The sequence below is a fragment of the Trichechus manatus genome, unplaced genomic scaffold, assembly GCF_000243295.1.
Source record: "Trichechus manatus latirostris isolate Lorelei unplaced genomic scaffold, TriManLat1.0 scaffold00001, whole genome shotgun sequence".
Lineage (NCBI taxonomy): Eukaryota > Metazoa > Chordata > Mammalia > Sirenia > Trichechidae > Trichechus > Trichechus manatus.
Window position 1 is genome coordinate 41,797,692 of NW_004443937.1, and position 22,083 is coordinate 41,819,774.

At 45.8% G+C, this 22,083-nt stretch overlaps 1 protein-coding gene across 1 annotated transcript in view; it reads right to left on the minus strand.

The window, feature by feature from the left end:
- The window catches only part of CADPS (calcium dependent secretion activator), a 548,960-nt gene that overhangs the window by 175,782 nt on the left and 351,095 nt on the right, over positions 1–22,083 (minus strand). The window contains 1 exon segment of the mRNA XM_023727714.1: positions 11,043–11,109. Within this exon segment, the coding sequence (XP_023583482.1) occupies positions 11,043–11,109 (67 nt within the window).

A 22,083-nucleotide genomic window follows, 5' to 3' on the forward strand; every position in this document is an offset into this window, starting at 1 on the left:
AGCTCCCGGCACTGCAAGGCCACGACGGGCTTCAAGGAAAACATGAGGCCGGATCACTAATATTTTCACAAGTGGCTGTGTAAGGAAGGTTTTAATACTTTGTAGTAAGCAGAACCATCAGTAACAGCCTCTTTAGAAAGGAGGGTTAAGAGTGCAAGCTTGGGGGTCGGGCAGGCCTGGGGCCCCACCCAGCTCTGATGAGCTGTCACCTGCTTCAGCCCCTGAGTCCTCATCTGTACAGTCAGGATGATAAAGATACCTACATCTTATTGTTGCTGGGGGATTAACTGGCAGGTAAAGGGCCTTATACAGTGTGTGACACGCACGTAGCAAACACTCCGTAAATGCATCTATGTAAGCTATTTCCTTGTGTCTGGCACCAACATTCTAACATAGAGTAACTGAGTTCTCCTCCTCCATGTATTTGCCTGCTAGATTATAAGTCCTTTCAAGGCAGGGCTAGGGAGTCATATTTCTTGGTTGTATTTCCATCCCCATAAGTAAAATACACTGTAGTGAATCCATTGCCTTGAAGTCTATTCTGACTCATAGCGACCCTATTGGACAGAGTGGAACTGCCCTATAGGGTTTCCAAGGCTGTAAATCTTTATAGAAGCAGCCTGCCTCATCTTTCTCCCATGGAGCGGCTGGCGGGTTTGAACTACCGACCTTTTGGTTAGCAGCCGAGTGCTTTAACCGCTGCATCATACCACAGTGGGCATTCACTAATTGAGACTGATCGGTTCTAGAAAGTTGAGTACAAGATGCACAGTCCATTAAAGACGTTTCTCTTCCCCACAATTTACATATGCTACTCCAAGCGCAGGGACAGCCCTTTCCAACCTGTTACTGGTCCTATGGATAAGGGAGACCCCATGGCCCCCAGCATGATCACAGAAGCTGCTGGAAGGGTTGATGCGGTGATTTTTACCTCTCTTTGGCCAACACCTGACATGATCTCATTGGTTAATGTGATTAGCCAAACTAATAGAGAGTTGCCCATACTCACCTGAGATCAGACAAAGACCACAGCAGGAGGGTGTTATTTTAAGCTGCATGCATTTACTGTCACTACATGGGTTGGGCTTTGCCATTTCCCCTTTTCTATTTCAGTTGCTTGCTTCTTGGAGTGCTGTGTGCTGCTGCCCTCTCCTGGCCACCCCGCTGAAGCTTGGGGCTAAGATCAACTTGAGCTGGTTTATTAGAAGGAGCATTGCTGGTACCGTGTTTAAGCACTCAGCTGCTAACTAAAAGGTCAGCTGTTTGAACCCACCAGCCATTCCGCGGGAGAAAGACGTGGCAGTTGGCTTCGGTAAATATCTACAGCCTTGGAAACCCTATGGAGCAGCTCTACTCTGTCCTATGGGTTCACTGTGAGTCGGAATTGACTTGACAGCAGTGGGTTTTGGGTCTGGTTCATTAGGAATGTTTTAATTTAGTACTTGGCAGCTTACTTCAGGAAATAAAGGAGAGGAGAAGAAGTGACTTCTCGTGGAGTGACTCCAAGCATTGCGAATTGTTTGGGGAACCTCAGCTTTTCCAGAGGGGTTACGGAGTAGAGGGTGGGGGAAAGGCAAAGATTTGGGTGCTTTCATTATTCTGTAGAACTCCCACAAGACCTCACTAAGTGAAACTATTTCCAAGGCAATGCAGGTTTCTGTACCACAGGAGAATTCTACCCAAACTGTATTTCTATAAAGAGTTAAGCAGACAGCAGTAACTGTGACAATAACAGCATGAATACAAGTGAAAAGGCATGCCTAGGATACAAGTGAGAAGTCAGAAAGTTGGCTGCCTGTGCTACAGAGGCTGGACTAGACGGACAGAAAACCTAGGGACCGCGTGATCTCAAATTGCCAGCAGACCCCTCAAAGTGCACTTCGAGGGAAGGGCTTAAAGGACTAGACTTTTTATATCATTGGGATTTTCCGCTGGTATGTATCTTCTTATGGAATTGTGTGAATGGGCTGTTGGGACTTCTAAGGGCACAGTCTTGAAGATTTTGTTGAAACGGTGGCTGGACCTCAGATACATGAGTGCCTTTTCTAATTCTTGCTGTCGTTCTTAGCTGCCTTTGAATTGGCCCTGACTCACGGTGACCCCAGGAGTGAAATGCTGCCTGGTCCTGCACCATCTCTGTGATTAGCTGTAGATTGGACTGTTGTGATCCATAGGGGTTTCACTGGCTGATTTTTAGAAGTGGATCACCAGGCCTTTCTTCCTTGCCAATCTTGTTATCATCATAGCAACACACAAGCCTCTACTGACAGATAGGTGGTGGCTGCACATGAGGTGCATTGGCCAGGAATCAAACCCGGGTCTCCGGCATGAAGGGCAAGAGTTCTGTCACTGAACCATCACTGCCCTCCTTCCAACTCCAGGACTAAGATTCAGTAGAGCATCCCTTAGCTCACTTCCAGCCACATATTTCAACTAAGACAAGGTTTTCCAAAGAGTGGACTGTGACCATTGTTAGACTGGGTGGAGAGTGGGCTGTAAATATGCAAATTATCTGAGTCACAGCAACCGAATCAGCATCTCAGATGAGGGTGGGTCTCAGAGTCTACATTTTTCGTAATCTTCCTAAGTGATTCTTAATGCACACTGAAGTTTGAGAACCACTATTTTAACATAGGATCCCTGGTGGTGCAGTGGTTAAGAGCTCGGCTGTGAACCAAAAGGTCAGCAGTTCGAATCCACCAGCTACTCCTTAGAAACCCTATGGGGCAGTTCTATTCTGTCCTACAGGGTCGCTATGAGTTGGAATTGATTCGACGCAACAGGTTTTTTTCATTTTAACATATGAGGAGCCCTCGTGGCACAACGGTTAAGCGCTTGGCTGCTCCTGGAAAGAATGGCTGTTTGAACCCACCCAGATGCTCTGTGGGAAAAGACCTGGCTATCTGCTCCACTGAGACTACAGCCTAGACAACCCCAGGGGGAAGTTCTACTCTGTCACATCGGGTTGCTACGAATTGGAATCGACTTGATGGCACCTAACCAACAACAACAAATTTTAACATAGGAACTGCCCAGACTGTCTAGAACCTGTAGAACTCAGGTAGTCCTTGAGTTCCAACTGTATCTAGTAACTGGAGTCTAAGAAAGAGAGAAGAGGATCCATCTGTTCTCATCCCCGCCTCTTCCCTCACCAACTCCCGCCAGTCACGGAAGACTACACAATACTTTGACATGCAACTAACAACACAATGCATTTTGTCTAAATCCCTCCCCTTCCATATCTTTACCACTGTTTTCTGAGAATGACTCAGCTGTTACTGTTACTGAACCCTGGTCACTAGCCCTAAAGTTCACATAGATACATTTTAGAAGAGAATTCTTTACTCAGGGCAGATTGATGATTGATTGATTGATTGAACAAATACTTAGGTAGCATGTGTGGTGCTGGGAATATAAAGACATAGAAAATCAGACATGATTCCTGCCCACATGTCTAGGGGAAGGCAGACCTTAATAGCATTATCTCAGAAAGGCGTTATTTTATAGTGATAAGCATTAAAAACAGAGGTGTAAGATGCGGACTGACACGGTGGCTGCGACAATGGGCTCAGGCATAGCAACCATCGTGGGGGCGGCACAGGACCGGGCAGTGTTTCCTTCTGTTGTACACAGGGCTGCTATGAGCGGAACCGACTTGATGGCACCTAACAACAAAAAGATCCTGTGAAAGCTTGGAGATTCAGTCTAGTTGGGGTGGCTGGGGAAGGTTTCCTGATAAAGCATTGGCTGACTGACCTCCTCCATATCTGAGAATGGAGAACATTTTCATGATGCAAAGCACAACATTTCTGGGGATTAAGCATCATATTTAATGGGATGTGGTTGTGAACGAGGGTCCATTGAGTTTAGCTCCCAGACTTCTGACTGACGTGGACATGAAGGCCGTTTGGCGGGTCCAGCGAGAACAAGTTTTAGAGCTATACAGACCTGGGTATGATCCTCTTCCTAGCTGTATGACTCTGGGGAACTCAGCCAACTTTTTTGGGACTCAGTGTTATTATCTGTAGATAGCGATGATACTAACATCTGGGGGCCGGTTCTTCTGTTTCCATGCTGAGCATTTATTTTCCTCTGGCAACTGAATCCTGATTTTCCTTGGGAAAGCAGCCTCTTCCCACTTTCAGCACCTGTGCTTTGTGTAGGGCTAACCCTTCTAGCTGGAGGTGGGCTGGGTGGAGCACGTGACCTAGGCCTAGCCAATCAGCTCACATCTTCTTGACTGCAGTGATTGGTGCAGGGATAGGCACATGACAACATTAGACCAATGAAAGCTCAGCTAGGGGCTCTAGTAGAACTACTGGAAAAGAGAAGCTTTCCTCTCTCTGAGGTTGCTGGGCTGTGGTCAGCCCTGAACTGCTTGCATCCACCATCTGGAGAGAGCCTGCCTGAGGATGAAGTCAGCTCGGAGGAAAGCATAGCCAAGAGATTATAAATAGAAAGACTGTGTAGTGAAGACACTGCTTGAGGCCCGGGCTTAGCCAAGCCGGTAGTAATTAACTCCTTAGTTAATTACTAATTTAATTCACTGACCTATATGATTGTTCCCCTTTTAAAACTGAAGCCAGTCTAGGCTGATTTTTGTCCTTTGTAACCAGAATATAAATATAAATGCTCTTTAGAGCAATTGTGAAGTTGAGTGGGAAAAACAAACATTTATTCAGTTATAAATCACTCAACTACTTAACACTTACTACAATTCATTTTTCTGTGGTTAACTTATTTTAATATTGTATTCCCAGGTGACTAATGGTGTATTCCAAGGCATTTTATATTATCAGATACTATTTTATCCCTTTCAGATTTAGTGACTTTTCTGAAAGCTGGAACATCCAGAGTTTTTTGTTGTTATACTCTTTAGGAAATCTGAAGCACAGGACATAGTTCCATGTGATGCAAGGCGCCTGTGTTCTAGAACAGTCTATACATATACATCTCTGTGCACCAGCCTCACCTACGTGCATGGACTCATGAAAGGTACTTGAGTCAGAAGACCTGTGTTCACATTTCACAAGCCAGGTGACCTTGAACAAGTCACATAACCTCCCTGAATCTCAGTTTCTTCCAGTGTAAAATGGGGATAAAACTTGTCCTCACTGTGGTATAAAGAGGTTGTGAAGATCAGCTGGATAAACACTCTGTCAACTTTAAGTAACTTTATAAATATAAGGGATTATTAGCATTTTAGAGGAATCACAGAGTATTATAGCTCATGTGGTGCTAAAATGGGGAAAAACTCAGAAATATTTTGGCCAAGGACCAATCAGGAACTGATTTTAACCAGAAGTCTTTCGGTCATGGAAGAAAAATACTTTTGAAATAAAAAGATGTGAGACATCTACCTGGGAAGGGTGATGAGTGGGCCTGCTTTCCTTCCTCCAAAGGGTGGGGAGTTCAGATGTCAAATGGAACTCTATGGAATTGGCACTGGTATCATTAGCACTGGTTTGGTCCCTGTGAATGTTGTGTGTCACCTTGGCTGGGCCATGAGTCTCCGCGGTTTGGCAGTTATGATGTAGTCTGGCGATCGTATGATGTTGTGATCGCTTCCATGATGAGATTTGATATAATGTGATCACCTCCATGATGGGATCTGCTGTGAGTGGCCAATCAATTGAAAGGGAGTTTTGGCATGTGGCCTGCATCCAATATAAGCAGACATTCTGGCAAAGTTTGTGGGCTTTTGCTCACTCTCGACCCTTCAGCTGGCTCCTGTTCATCTGACCTCTGGTTCTTGGGACTTGAGCTAGCAGCTTACCTATGGTATTGCCTGCTGATCTTGGGATTAGTCAATTTTTGCAGCCTATGAGCAAGAGCCCTGCTCTCTAACCTGCTGATCTGGAGTTTGCCAGCCCCTGCAGCTATGTGAATCAGGAGAAGCCTCCAGACTGACCTATGGACTTGGGACATTCCAACCTCTACCACCGTGTAAGCCATTTACTTGATGTAAATCTCTCTCTATATATATGCTTTACTGGTTTTGTTCTCTAGAGAACCCAGCCTAAGACAGTCCCATTAGAGTTAATAAAGTAATAATCAGTGTGTTGGTCTTTACCATGGCCCCTGGCGTTTAGAATGAGTTTATTCAGCAGTTTCTTAACTTGGGTGCTATGGACCCATTTTCCTTCAATCCTTGGGCTAGGGTTTGTGGCCCTGCTTGTAGGGCATACACCGGAATCTCAAGTAATGCATCTGAGGGGGCTTCGTCATGCCATTTGCATATAATCGCCTGTTTAGGTCTCTGGATGCTTGGCTGCATGGAGAACATAAACTCCAAGGAGGGAATAGGAACCTTCACTTTAAAAGGGACAATGACCTGTAAGGCAGTGTTTCTCCAAGGGTGGTCCCTGAACTACCTGCATCAGTATCTCCTAGGGCGCTTGGTAAACATACAGATTCCTGGGCCACATTCCAGACCTACCGCAGCAGAATCTTCTGGGTGGGGCCTTGGAATCTGCATTTTAAATAACACCTGATGCAGGTGGTTGAGGCCCACACTTTGAGAACACTGTCTCACTGTGCAGGGACTCTTGAGTCTGTGGTACCAGAACACCCTACAAGTGCTTCATTCCCTTCACAGTGAGCGGGGCAGGCTCCGGGCGTGTGTGTAACCAGCTTAGCCGTTATCCTGAGACATGGGAAGGGCTGCTCTGGCTCAGCGCCCTCTGCGGATGCCCTTTGCCCTGGCTAGCGGCACTGAAAGGATGTCCCCCTTGGGGAATCTGAATGGGTCCGCATTACAGACAAAAAAGTGGACTCTGTGTGTGTGAGAGCGTGAGTATGCGTGCGTGCGTGTAGGTGTGTGTTTGAGACAGAGAGAGAGAGACAACTGAATTGAATTGGTCGGGGGACTGGTGTTAGATATGTTCTCTCCCTCTGAAGTTTTCGAACGAGTTTCCCTGCATATAAATCTAATGGAATCCATAACTGCATTGGAAATTCGGTATTGCCAACCGTCTATAAAATACACTCCACAAGAGAGCTAACAACTAAATGGAAAGGAACAGAAACACAGCAAGTCACTTGGATATACTTGCTCCCTGGTGTCTCTCACTGTTGTCCACAGAAGTCCCGCTGAGGCTGCCTGGGGAGAGGGGCAGCCTTCAGGGGATCTGTTCCCTTCCCCACCTCCTCCGCCCCCTCTAGATGTGTGGTGCCCCTGTTTTCACCTGGGCACCCTGGTCGTAGTGTAAGGGTTTGGTGGCTACAGGGAGACTGAGAATCGTCTGTCCGAGCCACTGAGCTCAACGCTGCATGCAGCTGTTGGGCACCACCGGGCACTGAGTGGACCGCCTTCCTTCTCTTCAGACAACTTGGGGCATTTCTGCTTCCCCTGAATTGGGGCCACGATGGGTGGCCTCGAACTTCTCTCCTGCAACTATGTTGGCGTTGGGGTTGTTTTGGAAGAGATGAGTTTTTCTTTATCATTTTGATAAAGTGCCTCTAAATGTAACTACTTACACAGGGGAGAATCATCAATGAGCAGAATCATGGAATGACCCAGTATTTCCCGTGTTGGCCACCAAAATTGCTTTTAGATGTTGTCATGAATTGACAAGAATACAAACAGAAGCCCTGGATTCTCGTCTTAGCTCCTCATGACCTTTGTGGTCATGGGGCTGTCACGTCACCTCTACAGACCACAGGGGCTGTCAAGGGAGGAATTTAATACAGGCTAACCCAGAACATTTAATCTGGGGGATTGATTCACCTAGCTCGCCTCAGTGGTTCCGTAATGTCGATGGCGATCATGTGTACATGAAAGCTGACTGCTCACAAATCTCATGAAACCTGTAGATCTTCTCGTCTGCCCCTCCAGGAAAGATGCTGATCTTTGGATGGGCTGTGCCCTTGTACGGTTCAGAAGGGAGCGAGCACACACATGTGTGCACACACATGCACACCCACCCACCACACACAGACACACACACTCTCCACACACATACACACACAGACACCACACACACATACACGCACACACACACACGCATGCATGCGCGCGCGTGCACACACACACACCCCAGTTGCTGTTGAGTTGATTCCGACCCAATGTGTGTCAGAGTAGAACTGTGCTTCACAGGGTGTTCAATGGCTGTGACCTTTCCGAAGCAGGTCACCAGGCCTTTCTTCTGAGGAGCCTCTGAAGATTTTTTTCTCCCTAAAATCTTTTCCACAGTAGGTCAGCTACTTCTCCTAAGTATTTGGTGATTTTGAAAATTATGAGACAGGGGTCATGTGTCCAGTGGAGCAACCACTGGCCATGTTAGAGGGGGAGGGGGACTCCCCTTGTCCCACGTCTTCTGTGAAATTGTCACCAGCTCCTCTCCGGCACACCGTGTCCCCTTTATCAGAACCATCAGAGGCATTGCCTGTGCTCTTTCTCTTCCTTTTCCTTCTCTCTTCCACCAAACCTTCCCTGAATGCCTCTGCCAGACACTGGGGTGGGTGGGTGTGTTTGGGGGTGGGGGGCAGGGATGCGCACCCGTGATTCTCAGATGGATGCCGTGCGAAGTGCAAGGAGAAGCACCAGGTGGGGAGAACCAGCCCCTAACTCAGCACCGTCTCTTTGGGCACATCTTGTCTCTCCCTCTACATTGTAGTGTCTTTAGGGTGGACAGCGGTTCTTTTTGCTTGCCCATCATCCATTCCCCTTCTGGTAACAGCATCCTGATTTTTGCATTGGAAACAGCTGAGAGTATCAGTCAAAGCACCACACTCTGCCCCTGCTACAAGTTGGGTGCGTGACCCAAGCTGGGCTAATCCAATTCTCTTCTTCTCAACTCTGGCCATTGAGAGGAGTGATGTAAGGACAGAAAATGGTCAGAGTCGATTCTGTCCTCTGACAAAACTGAAGATACTGGCCAGGCTCTCACCGCCTGGGTCTCTGAACTGGTCTGGCTCCTGTTCTTAACCAGGATGGTGGGTGAGCTTTTTCACAGTCGGATGAGCCATCTCTAGAGCATCCCAATGTGTTCATTTTTCTTTTGCCTAAATTTACCCAAGTCTGTTTCCTTGGTTTGCATCTAAAGAACTCTAACTGATACTCTTCTGGACTCTGATACCCTTCTGGAAGCGAGAGACAGGCCTCTTAGTTCTTCTCTATGTCTTATCAGTGCGCCACACAAACAGGTGTTGCATAAGTACTGGTCAGTTGATAGCCTGAGGAAAGGTATCTCAGGATGAAATGTCTTCTGTTGTTTGGCCATGGATTACATTGCGGGGGCAGCCTTCCCAAGTTTTCCTTCCGGCTAATTTACTTTTAAGTTCTATTGTATCCCATAATGACAATGAAAGCGAAGACTGCCTCTTGCTTATAGCCAGAGAGATGCATTTTGCCTTAACGGCACAGCAGAGACCTGGGTTTATATGTAGAAGGTCTAGTCTTAGCTAGAGCTGGTGGAACTTTCAAGGTCATTGATACATAAGAACCAAAAAAAAAAAAAGCAAAAAAAAAAACCAAACCCATTGCCACTGAGTTGATTCCAACTCACAGCGACCCTGTAGGACAGAGTAGAACTGCCCCATAGGGTCTCCAAGGAGTGGCTGGTGGATTCGAACTGCCTACCTTTTGGTTACCAGCCAAGCCCTTACCCACTGTACCACCAGGGCTCCTGAGACCTAAGAGGGAGCTGCTTTACAGTGAGGTCTTGGAACTGGCGGCACTCTAATGCTTATAGCCAATACATTGACCCAGTAACAGTCTAAATTCAATTTTTTCAAACTGCATGATAGTTTCATTGCTCTAGTAGAGCCTGCAGATTAACACAAGCCAATGGCAATTCCTTTGTAAACTGAAAAATCCTGATGCCAAAAACAAACCCCAAAAAATGTCTTTTCAGGGACATGCACTACTATTTCTGGGATTTTTTTTTTTTTAGAGACACACTCAAGAGAGCAAAGATGCTACTGGTATGTCACCGATGTGTCACTGGGCTCCCCAGGCGGCGTGAATGGCTAAGCGCTCAGCTACTATCTGAAAGGCGGGTGGATTGAATCCACCCAGAGGTGCCCTGGGAGGTGGGCCTGGCCATTTCTGCTTTCCTGAAAACTCTATGGAGAAGTTCTACTCTGCACGTGTGGGCTGCCATGAGTCGGGATCGACTGGATGACAACTAAGAATACCAATAGCCGTGTGTTATTAACATCTATCTCTGCCGTCTGTATCCGTGCCTATATAACCAACACACGTGCTCCTTGCAGCGCTGTTAACGACAGCCCAAACTGGGGAAGTCTCGAAATCTGATCAGAAAGGAAACTCTACAGGCACTACAGCCAGGGCTGTATGTGCAAATGTGGAAGAATGTCCACAATCACCCGTGTGAAAAAAGCGAGCTGCACAACAAAATGAGGAGTTTGATTAGCTGTGGTTAAAAAAAAAGTTATTTGTCTGGAAAGATACATTCCAGGCTGTTAAAGGTACTTATGGGAGCTTGGTTAAGACGTTTAGAAGGCCCAAGCACCAGGAAGAATGCAGTGCCTCCCACAGGTAATTCAGAATCAAACATACTAAATAATAACATAGATGCAAAAAGTCCGACTACGTTCTGATGTTTTCTCCTAATGACAATCTGTATGATGGCTTCCAGAAATACCAGATTCTTACAGAACAATTCCCATGTCCCCACCTCCCTAATCTGGCACACACTCTCTCGTCTCTGGAGTTCTCCATCTCTGTCCAGGGGACGGGGCAGGCCTAGGGATCTACTTTCCTCCACCTAAATTCTATACTTCTCTATTGTTAGAATTAAACAATAATGAGCATGCAGTAACATTTTAATTATGATATGATATTAAAATAAAAGGAAAAGAACACCAGGGAGCCCTCTAGGGTACTGGAAAAGGTCTGCATCTTCCTCTGAATAGTGGTTACACGGATATGTATGCAATATGCAAAACTTCATTCAGCTAAATGCTGAAGCTTTGTGTACTTTATGTAAGTTATGCCTTAATTCAAAACATTAGTCAACCCTATTGAATCTTTAATTTAACGGATCATAATGCTTGTATCAGAGTTGAAGAGTTACCTGCACCAATACAAAAAACCTTTTCTTCCATCTCTTCCAGACATTCTTACCGATGGCCCATAAATACCTAAGGAAAAGCAAAAAGACCAGAGCTGCATTAATGCCTGAGTGAGTGTGCCGTTTAACACGCGTTCCCCCGGAGCCTGGTACCCATAAACAAGGAAGTGCGCATGGCTTGGATCGAAAGCAAATCTTGGAGCTATGTGGTTGAGACGCAGGAAGAGCGGGCATGGTTCACTTCAGCTTCTAGAAGGAATGGTGTCCCATCATCAACCTTGACTTAGATTCCTTGAGTGATTCCAGAAAGTACCTTGGAAAATGCTCCATTGGGAACTAACCTGCATAGGTGCTAGAAGTCTTTGAGGGATGTAGGGAAACTCCTGAAAGCTGTTGCACCAGGAAGGTTAAAAAAAAAAAAAAAAAAAGTGCTAAATGTCACAACTCCAGTTCTTTCACGTCTAGTCAGGGCTCATTCAGGAAAACCGTCACTTTTTTTTTGCTATAATTCTGGAAAATGCAGATGTATCACAGGGAGGAAAGTTTCAAGTCAATATAGGAAATTCTGCCTACTCCTTCCTTCCTAAATGTTATTCTGTTCATGGAAATTCATCTTTATATAGAAAAGTTTAAAACAGAAAAACAAAAAGAAAGGTTAAGAAAGACAGAGGCACAGCTTAAAGCTGTCTGGAGGTTTTAAGATCAGTGTTACTAATTCACTCATGAATTATGCCACTGGCATTGCGGATTGTTAGATGGAGGGCTGGCATTGATCACAGAGACAGGCTGGTGGTGCAGGTTTGACTGGACCAAGTGCAGGGAGATCTGGTCCTGCTGAGATGCATTCAGCGATCAGGTTCTGAAACTGGCTTTGACTGCTATACATCAGAAACTGACTGGATAATTTTCAAGTGCACACTTCACCTAGAATCAGACAGAATTTCTGTTTTGGAACACAGTGAAGATTGCAACTAACTGAAATTTACACTGACAAATTTCAGGGGCTCTTAGGAGTGCCTGGTGGCAACAATCAACTCCCATCTTCCAGAGTCATCCTGGGTCCTTCCAACTTCCTCATCCTTATTTCTCAACCACCAAGTGCCACCGATACCACCTCCTAGAAAGTTCTTCAGCCCGCTCGGCCTTTCCAGTTCACACCTCCACTATTTCAGTCTCAGACTGCATTTTTGTTTCCACAGACAACTACACAGGAGCCGCTTAACTGGTTTCAGGGACACAAGAACGATTTCATCCATCATGAGATGGCTCCCACCAACTGCAATCCTATCATGTCACCCCATCATATCCTTTCCCTGCTGAGACTCCTTCCATGAGGCCCACAGAAGGGTGCCCCAAACTTGGGCCATCTGCATTCTACTTTCGTGATTTGACCCACATCTGTCCACTTGCACTATGATTAACTTGATGTTTTTCTTTAAGTTGACTTACTTAACGTGAATAAATTTGCTTTGAAAGGAAACTTTATGTTATAGGCTTGATACACTAACTATGTATTATGTAACACATGAAGGACGTATGTAACTTTGTAACTAATACATGCTTGTCTGTACATCACTAAAATGATCTTGTAGCATCAGTGGACACCCCTGGGTGGCGCAAATAGTTAAGTGTTCAGCTGTTAACCAAAAGGTTGGCAGTTTGAGTCCACCCAGACGCACTTTAAAAGAAAGATTTGGTGATCTAATTCTGAAACATCTGCCACTGACAACTGTACAGAACACAGTTCTGCTCGGAGACACTTGGGGCCGGCGTGGCAATGGTTTGGTTTGGGTTTTTAGCATCAGTGGTACGAATACACCTTGGAAAGCCTCAGCTTACAGTCCAGTGTCTCGGGCTGGCCGAACGAGCTCTTCATCACCTTGCCCTGCTTACCCGTCTAGACTCAGATTTTGCACACTGTATTATCTGTAACTCCTGACCACACTGTAACGTTCAACCCCTCCCTCCCATAACTCTGCACATGTCATGCTGCCTGGAATGCCTTCTCGCTACCCTTGTGTCAGAACTGATATTCTTCCTGAGTTTAAACCCTAGCTTTGAGGTCCTCACCTACTGGGCTACATAGATCATTTCGCTCTTACAATTATCACGCTGCTGTAACTTACTCGTTTTCGTATTTATTGTTCCTATCAGACTGTGACCTCCTTGAGGTTAAAGGAACTTCTTTTCCTCCCTTCTGAATTCCTAGCACATTTTCTCATATACCGCGGGTGGTCAATAGATACTGGTTACATTTCAGTTGGTTTTGAAGGCCACGCTCTTGAGAAACCAGGGTGATCTTTACAAAGATTTCCGACCAGATTTTAAAACACTGCAATAAAACACGCAATCCAAATCACCGCCAAGTTTTCCGAGGTCTACTTCTCAAATGTGGAGTCCCTGGGTGGTGCAAATGGTTAACACGCTTGGCAGCTAACCAAAAGGTTGCAGGTTCGAGTTAACACAGAGGTGCCCTGGAAGGAAGGCCTGATGACCTATTTCTGAAAAATCAGCCACTGAAAGCCCTGTGCAGCACAGTTCTCCTCTGACAATCATGGGGTCACCATGAGTTGGAATTGAGTTGACAGCAAATAGTTTTTCCCAATATATCCCATCTCTTTCCATCTCCACTGCTACCCTCCCGTCAAGCCACCAGCATCTCCACCTAGACCACTGCAGTAGCCTCCTAACTGCTCTCTGCTCTCACTCTTGCCCCCTACAGGCCTCTTATCACACAGCAGCCAGCATAATCCTGTAAATGGGTAAATCAGATCACTAACATACTCATTCTAAACATGGATGGAGAGCTATGGAAGGGTTTCAAGCAGGGGCATGACAAGGTTTTATTTCTATTTTAAGATGATCATACTGGCTGCTGGGTGGAGAATACGCTGAGAGAAAACAGCAAGGTCAGTGAGAAGTGGCTGCCATGTTGCAGGCAAGAGATGATAGTGCCTGGACCAGGCTGAGGCAGTGGAAATGGGCGAATAGTCGGTAAGCTCATCAGCCCTGCCGTGCTGCTGAACCAACGTGGTCAGCTCTGTGATATGGCTCACTTAGCTGTCCTGGACAGTGCTCTGACCCTTCTTGAAATAATAATGGGTTAATGTATTCATGGTAGAAATGGGCCTAAAACAGAGGCCCAGCTGAAGTTAAGGAGACAGAAGGTTCTTGGTATGTAGTGGTCAGAGCATAGGCTTCTGGTTCCAGCTCTGCCAGTTACTCTGAGATGCTGGACAAGGTGCTTAACCTCTTGGAGCTTTGCAAGAAAGGGGCAGAAATGGATCCTCTCTCACAGAGTCATTGTGAGGAATAAATGAGGTAATGCTTGTGAAGTATAAGCATAGGGCATGTGCAGGAAGTAGATGCACAAGAAATGTTAACCATTATTACAAACTATCTCTCCGTACTCTCAGTTCAATCAAGTATAGGAGACCAAATAGGTGACGCGTGCCCAAATGCAAAGATAAGACGGCAGGAAGGGACAGGAAAGCTGGACAAATGGACACGGGGAACTCGGGGTATAAAGGGAAAAGGGGAGAGTCCTGACATATTGCAGGAATTGCAATCAGGGTCAAAAAAACAATTTGTGTAACATGGATGAATCTGGAGGGCATTATGCTGAGTGAAATAAGTCAATCACAAAAGGACAAATATTGTTTGAGACCTCTACTATAAAAACTCATGAAAAGGTTTACACACAAAAAGAAACAATCTTTGATGGTTATGAGGGAGGGGAGGGGTGGGGGTGGAAAAACACTAAATAGGTAATAGATAAGTGGTAACTTTGGTGAAGGGTGAGACAGTACACAATACTGGGGAAGCCAGCACAACTTGTTCAGGGTAAGGTCATGGAAGCTCCATGGACAAATCCAAACTCCCTTAGGGACCAAATTACTGGGCTGAGGGCCGTGGGGACCATCTAGCTCAACTGGCATGACACAGTTTATAAAGAAAATACTCTACATTCTACTTTGGTGAGTAGCGTCTGGGGTCTTAACAGCCTGTGAGCGGCCATCTAAGATACTCCACTGGTCTCATCTCTTCAGGAGCAAGGGAGGATGAAGAAAACTGAAGACACAAGGGATAGATTAGTCCAAAGGACTAACGGACCACAACTACCACAGCCTCCACCAGACTGAGTCCAGTACAACTAGATGACGCCCGGCTACCACCACCGACTGCTCTGACAGGGATCACAGTAGAGGGTCCCAGATAGAGCTGGAGGAAAATGTAAAACAAAATTTTAACTCAAAAAAAAAAAAAAAAAAGAAAAAAGAAAAAAGACCAGACTTACCGTACTGACAGAGATTGGAGAAACCCCAAGAGTATGGCCCCCGGACACCCTTTTAGCCTAGTAATGAAGTCACTCCGGGGGTTCAACTTTCAGCCAAAGATTAGACAGACCCATAGGACAAAACGAGACTAAAGGGGCACACCAGCCCAGGGACAAGGACTAGAAAGCAGGAAGGGACAGGAAGGCTGGTAATAGGGAACCCAAGGATGAGAATGGAGAGTGCTGATATGTCGTGGGGCTGTTAAGCAATGTCATAAAACAATATATACACTAACTGTTTAATGAGAAGCTCATTTGTCCTGTAAACCTTCATCTAAAGTTCAGTTTTAAAAAATCTAAATAAAAAAAACAATTTGTGTATAAATTTTTGAATGAGAAACTAATTTACAATGTAAACTTTCACCTAAAGCACAATAAAATTAAAAAACAAAACAAATCTCTGTGTACAGAAAAAAGCATATCATTATTAGCGGGAAATGAGAGCTAAATATGTGAAAAGAAATCTTCTTGGCCATATGTACATAGGGAAATAGATGAAATAAAAGATCAAATATAGAAAGTGTGTGAAAAATTTTGTATTTTTAGCAAAGACTGGCAAGGCTGCAACAGTCTCACACTTTGCTGGAATGGTATCTAGCAGCTTCTACCCATTTTTCTTTCCCAGTAGCTTGCGCTCACATGAAGAGATCTGAAACAGTGAACACAGCCACGATATCATCTAACATGCTTAGAGCTTTTATTGATGAGACTGCAAGTAGAAAAAGGAGTTGGCTAGAAGCCACAGACTGTAACTAATAAAGAATTATTAACTTGCCTTCATAATAAAAATAATAACTACTGCCTACTGAAGGTCTTCTGTGTGGTGCCAGGCATTTTACATGGATGATTACACCCAGCTGTGGGGTGGTAGTATCATCCCCCTTGCCGTCGAGTCGAGTCAGACTCATAGCGACCCTACAGGACAGAGTAGAACTTCCCCACAGGGTTTCCAAGGAGTGGCGGGTGGATTGGAACTGCTGACTTTTTGGTTAGCAGCCGAGCGCTTAACCACTGCGCCACCAGGGCTCCAGCTAGTGTAACGGAGGGGTTAAAAGCTTGGGTCTGGAGCCATGCTGCCTGGGTTAATGGTTGACCTTGGGCAAGTTTCTGGACTTTTCTTCACCTTGGTTTTCTCATCTGCACAATGGGGATGATAATGACAGTACCTATTTCCAGGGTTGTTGTGAGGATTAAGCTAATGAAATATAAACTGCTTACAACAATACACAGCACCGAGTACGTACTTATTATCAGCTACTATCTTTATACAGTGATTCCTAGTTTACAGCTGAGGACACTGAGGTTCGGCCAGAAGAGTCTGATTCTAGAGCGCCCCCATCGCTGGGTTCTTCTCCGTGTTCTGGGTGATGCGTTTTGGTTTCATTACTGAAATGAGAACGTGAATTGCCATTCCAGCTGAATGGAGAGGATGTCTGGTGAAGAGCCTGCAACATGAGCGCTGAGTGGGATGGGAGGAGAATTAACAGTCCTCCTTTGGAAAGTCTCACTTGGTTTGCATGAAGGCGGGGCTTTCCCTCTGAGGCTTTCCTCAGAATTTATTGCTAATTTGGCACATACCAGAAGGTGTCAAAACAGAAAAACGGAGGCCTACAATGTACTGTTCCTGTCTAGTCGGCTCCGGCTCTGTATTTTGTAGGCGAAACGCGCTCGTTAAACAGAATGCAAAGTACCTGGAGCAGATGGAAGTTCTGTTATTGCAGACACACAGGTGGTTTTCCCCTTCTAGCTCCTCACACTGCAGACAATCTATCTACGTGGGCATTAGCGGCCCTCGACTCTTGCTTCAGGCAGGCAGAGACGTGGCAATCCGGATTTACCAACAGATAAACCACATTCTAGCGTCATGAGCCTAGTGGCTATGATCTCGGATCTGGGGTAGGAATGTCTAGGTGGAAATCCCTGGCCCTGCCACTAACTGTCAGGTGGCGTAGCTGTCCTGAGCCTCAGCTTCCCCAGGTGTAAAATTGGATAACCTAGTATCATAGTATTCACACGATCACTGTGGTAACTGATTGAGGTGATGCATACCAGTGCTTAGCACAGTAGCTGGCACACAATAAGGGCTCAATAAATGTTAGGCATTATTATTATTATTTTTGTTATTAGTTGGCGGTTCAAACCCACCCAGTGGCTCCACAAGAGAAAGGCCCGGCGATCTGGTTCTGTGAACATTACAGCCTAGAAAACCCTACGGGGCAGTTCTACTCTGTCACACATGGCGTTGCTATGAGTCAAACTGACTTGATGGCACCCAACAATAGTAGTACTAGCAATGGAGTCCCTGGGTAGCACTACAGTTAATCAACTGGCTGCTAACTGAAAGGTTCGTGGTTCAAAGCCACCCAGAGGCACCTCAGAAGAAGGTGATCTACTCCTGAAAGATCACAGCCAAGGACAACCCTACGGAGCAGTTCTACTCTGCACACATAGGGTTGTCATGAGCCAGAATTGACTTGATAGCAATGGGTTTGGTTTAGTAATAGTAATAAAAATAGTAGTCCTAATCTCCCCAAAAAAACCAAACTTGTTGCTGTCCTGTCAATTCCGACTCACAGGGACTCTATAGCACAGAGTAGAACTGCGCCATAGGGTTTCCAAAGAGTGGCTGGTGGATTCGAACAGCCGAGCACTTAACCACTGCGTTACCAGGGCTCCCAGAAAGCCACCCAGGAGCTGCAAACTCTCAAATTTGCCCAGATATTCATGTTTTAAGGCCAAAAAGCAGTGTTGATTTTTCTCACTGACATTTTTCTATTCTATTCAATTAAAAAAAAAAAGGTATTTTGAATGGCCCAGTGGCTCCTTCAAGGAATCACACACGGCCCGTCCACAAGAAGTCATTCACAGTGATTCTGATTTTCCTTTTATGTCTTAAAAAACATTAAAGCGGATACAATTTATAAGCTGAGCTATGCTTCTCCTCAGCCCTTTCTCCCCCTCTCTCTAAGCCATGACACCTCTCTGATCGTCCCACCCCTAGTACACACAGTGGAACTCAATAAGGCCATTTTAAGTTTAAACGGGAAAAAAAAACGTTGTCCATGAGCCTTTGATTTCCCTTGAGTTGTCCCTTTGCCACTCAGGTTGTTCAGCCCTGATTTGGGCCTTGCTCTCCTGACAGTGCTATTATGGCATTCGCTGCTCACGTCTTACAGCTGCCTCGGCCCTCCTGCCCTCCCGCCTGGCAGGGGCAGTTCTCACCGCAGCCTGGAGAGCTGAAAGAGCTGTGGAGCCTGTCAGCAGTGAGCTGCGTTTCTTTGGGCCTCAGTGGAGTCAAGGTAGCCTGAAATATGTTCATGATTTTACAAATGAATCAGCAGAAAAATTACTCAATCCAGATCAGTTAGTTCGATTTCAAACAGAGTAAATAAAAAAGATATGAGAAATGGGAATTTGTCCAAGAGGCAAAATAATAGCTATGTCAAGTGGCTGCTGTGGGGATAAATGAGAGGGTGTTTGTAGTACTTCAAAGGGGCCTAGAAAGTGGGCTGAGCTGCTGTTCCTTTCAAGGAAGTTAGAAAGGAGGAAAAAGCAGCTTGGAGGCCAGGCGCATTCACTCATGTTCTTGCTCTCTCTCCGATCTACCCTCTCCTCTGCTTTCCTCTCCTTCCTCCCTGTGTCCTGTTCACTTAACTCTCTGGTTCCTTTAGCAAATACTGAGTACTTATGAGTCAGTATTTTGCTAAAGGAGGCCCTGGGTGGTGCAAATGGTTAATGTGCTCAGCTGCTAACCAAAAGGTTGGAGTTTAAAGGCTGGAGGTTCAAGTCCACCCAGAGGTGCCTCAGAAGAAAGGCCTGGCGATATACTTCCAAAAAAACCAGCCATTAAAAACCTTACGGAGCACAGTTCTACTCTGATACACATGGGGTCGTTCTGAGTCAGAACTGACTCAACAGCAACTAGCTTTGACTTTGCTAAAGACGCAGGGTCTTCTTCTCAGTGCTATAGGGACCTGGCAGAACTCTCAACCCCTTTGCCTTGGAACGAGTAGGTTTACCACAGAGAGGGAGGGCATATGAGGAGGAAACCACATTTACATTTCATATTTTGGGAATATGTGTCATGAGAATGGAAAGAAGGAGAAAAAGCTGATTTCAGAAAAATTTCCTGAGACATCTTCATGAGGTGCTAATTTAATGAGGAGAAGCCACTGGACTTCAGCATGGACGGCTGAAAAAGGACTGAGTGTAGTGTGTACCAAGGGCCCGGCCCACGGGCACAAGAGCTTCGCCTAATCCCATCTCAGCCTCCAGGACTAATTTGGCCCTAAGACAATACAGCGTAAATTCCCCAAATTCAAGCCAGAGTTCTGGTTCAGTTACAGGTCTCCAGCTCAGTGAGTGGCCTTTCCTTCATCCTGAGTGCTCCACGTGTGACCTCCTCTGGTGCCTGATTGGTAAGTATCTCTCCTCCTCTGGAGCCTTGAGTGTTCTTGGCTCCCTACAGGCTCCAAGGGGGCAAGGCTAGGGCCCTGCTCTCTACCACCTTCTGAGCCCATCTGCCGTGGTGTGCTCAGCTGCTGGGATGCCCACTTCCTGTCCTAGTCACTCCTCTTGGGATCCTATCTACACTGCGTTAATCAGTGGCTATGCCCCAACACCCCCCATCTACCAGTGTGTGGTACTGTGGTGGCTTGCATGTCGCTGTGATGCTGGAAGCTATGCCACCGGTGACTGAAATACAGCAGGATCACCCAAGGGGGACAGGTTTCAGTGGAGCTTCTAGACTAAGTCTAGGAAGAAAGACCTGGTGATCTACTTATGAAAATCAGCCAACGAAAACCTTATGGATCACAACAGAACACGGTCTGACTCGCTTGTTTTGGCAACACCATCAGGAGGGATCAAGCACTGGAGGAGGACATCATGTTTGGGGAAGCAGAGGGCCAGCGGGGGCGAGGGAGACCCTCAGAGAGACAGATGGCACACTAGTCGCAACCATGGACTCAAACATGCTGACGATCATGAAGATGTCACAGGACTGGACAGTGTTTCCTTCTGTTGTACATAAGGTCACCCTGAGGTGAGCTCAGCTTGACGGCAGCTATCTCTCTCTCTCTATCTCTCTCTATCTCAAGCCCTGATACTGGGTTTCTGAATTCCCCAAGCCCGTAGTACCTAAAACCAGTTCCCAGTTTTGCCAGCAGTTTTCCCATTTTAAGCCCTCTCATAAACACATGCGCCCATACAAGAATGAACGGGACCTTTCTGCTGACAAGAGGAGAGGGGCTAAGTGCTGAGAGAGCCAGCTGGCAAATGACACCTGCAGAATACTCGAAAACAACCCATCCACCCCCTTACGTCACTTAAACATGCCCCTCTTCAGAGTACCATGGCCCAACTTCTCTCTCAGTGATCACACTTCTTGAGCCGGAGGGTCCAAGGGATGTGGTTTAATAGGACACGGCTCCGCGTGCATCTGTCGGTAAATGTTTTTGTACAAATCGTTGGTTTGATCTATAATGTAAAACTGTATCTTACCTGTTCTTTTTACCCCACTTAACATTTCTTAACCTATCAATTGCTCTCAAACCTTACTAAAATGAAGATGATCATAAATTTACTTTTTTCTTGTCATCAGTTTAAAAGTGATACTAAACCGGATTCAGTCTGGATTGATCGACTGGATGTGGCATGGAGCAACTGGTCAAGCCTCACAGACGTGCTTGTTAATCAAGGTCCATGTGAGCAATCCACGAGTCTGAGGTTCGGGATGCCTCTGAGATGGTACGTGAAGCCTATAACACCCCCCAAACCAGAATCACCTAGATGCTTGTTAATCAAGGTCCACGTGAGCAATCCACAGAGTCTGAGCTTCGGGATGCCTCTGAGATGGTACGTGAAGCCTATAACACCCCATCTAGAATCACCTAGATACTTCTAGAAAAATTTTGAATCTTACTGGCAATTCTATTACAGAAAGTGAAGGAAACTATTCTATCTTGACAGTTGGCCAAGAAGCAGTTATGATAATCATAAGAATTAAGGAAACCTATAGTAAATAGCCCTGGTGGCATAATGGTTAAGAGCTTGGCTGCTAACGAAAAGGTTGGCAGTTCGAATCTACCAGTCCCTCCTTGGAAACAGAATGAGGCTGTTCTAGTCTGTCCTGTAGGGTTGCTATGAGTTGGAATAGACTTGACGGCAATGGGTTTGGTATTCTTTTTTTTTTTTTTTTTTTTTTACAGTAAGTATCAGTCTGCTTCTGGGAAGATTAACAGCCTTAGAAACCTTATGGGGAAGTTCTACTCTGTCCTCTAGGATTACTGTGAGTCAGAATCAACTTGACGGCACTGAGTTTGGTTTGGTTTTGGTACAGGTATAGTAAATATCAAAGAGTCCCGATGGTACCGTAGCTAAGCTCTTGGCTGCTAACCACACGGTTGGCAGTTGGAACCCACACCCGCTCCTTGAGAGAAGGATGCGGCAGTCTGCCATAAAGATTACAGCGTATGGGCGGAGGGCTGTGGGGACCATGGTCTTGGGGAACATCTAGCTCAATTGGCGTAACACAGTTTATAAAGACAATGTTCTACATTCCACCTTAGTGGGTAGCTTCTGGGGTCTTAAAAGCCTGTGAGCAGCCATCTAAGATACTCCACTGGTCTCACCTCTTCGGGAGCAAGGGAGAATGAAGAGAACAGGATACAAGGAAAAGATTGTCCAAAGGACTAATGGACCACAGCT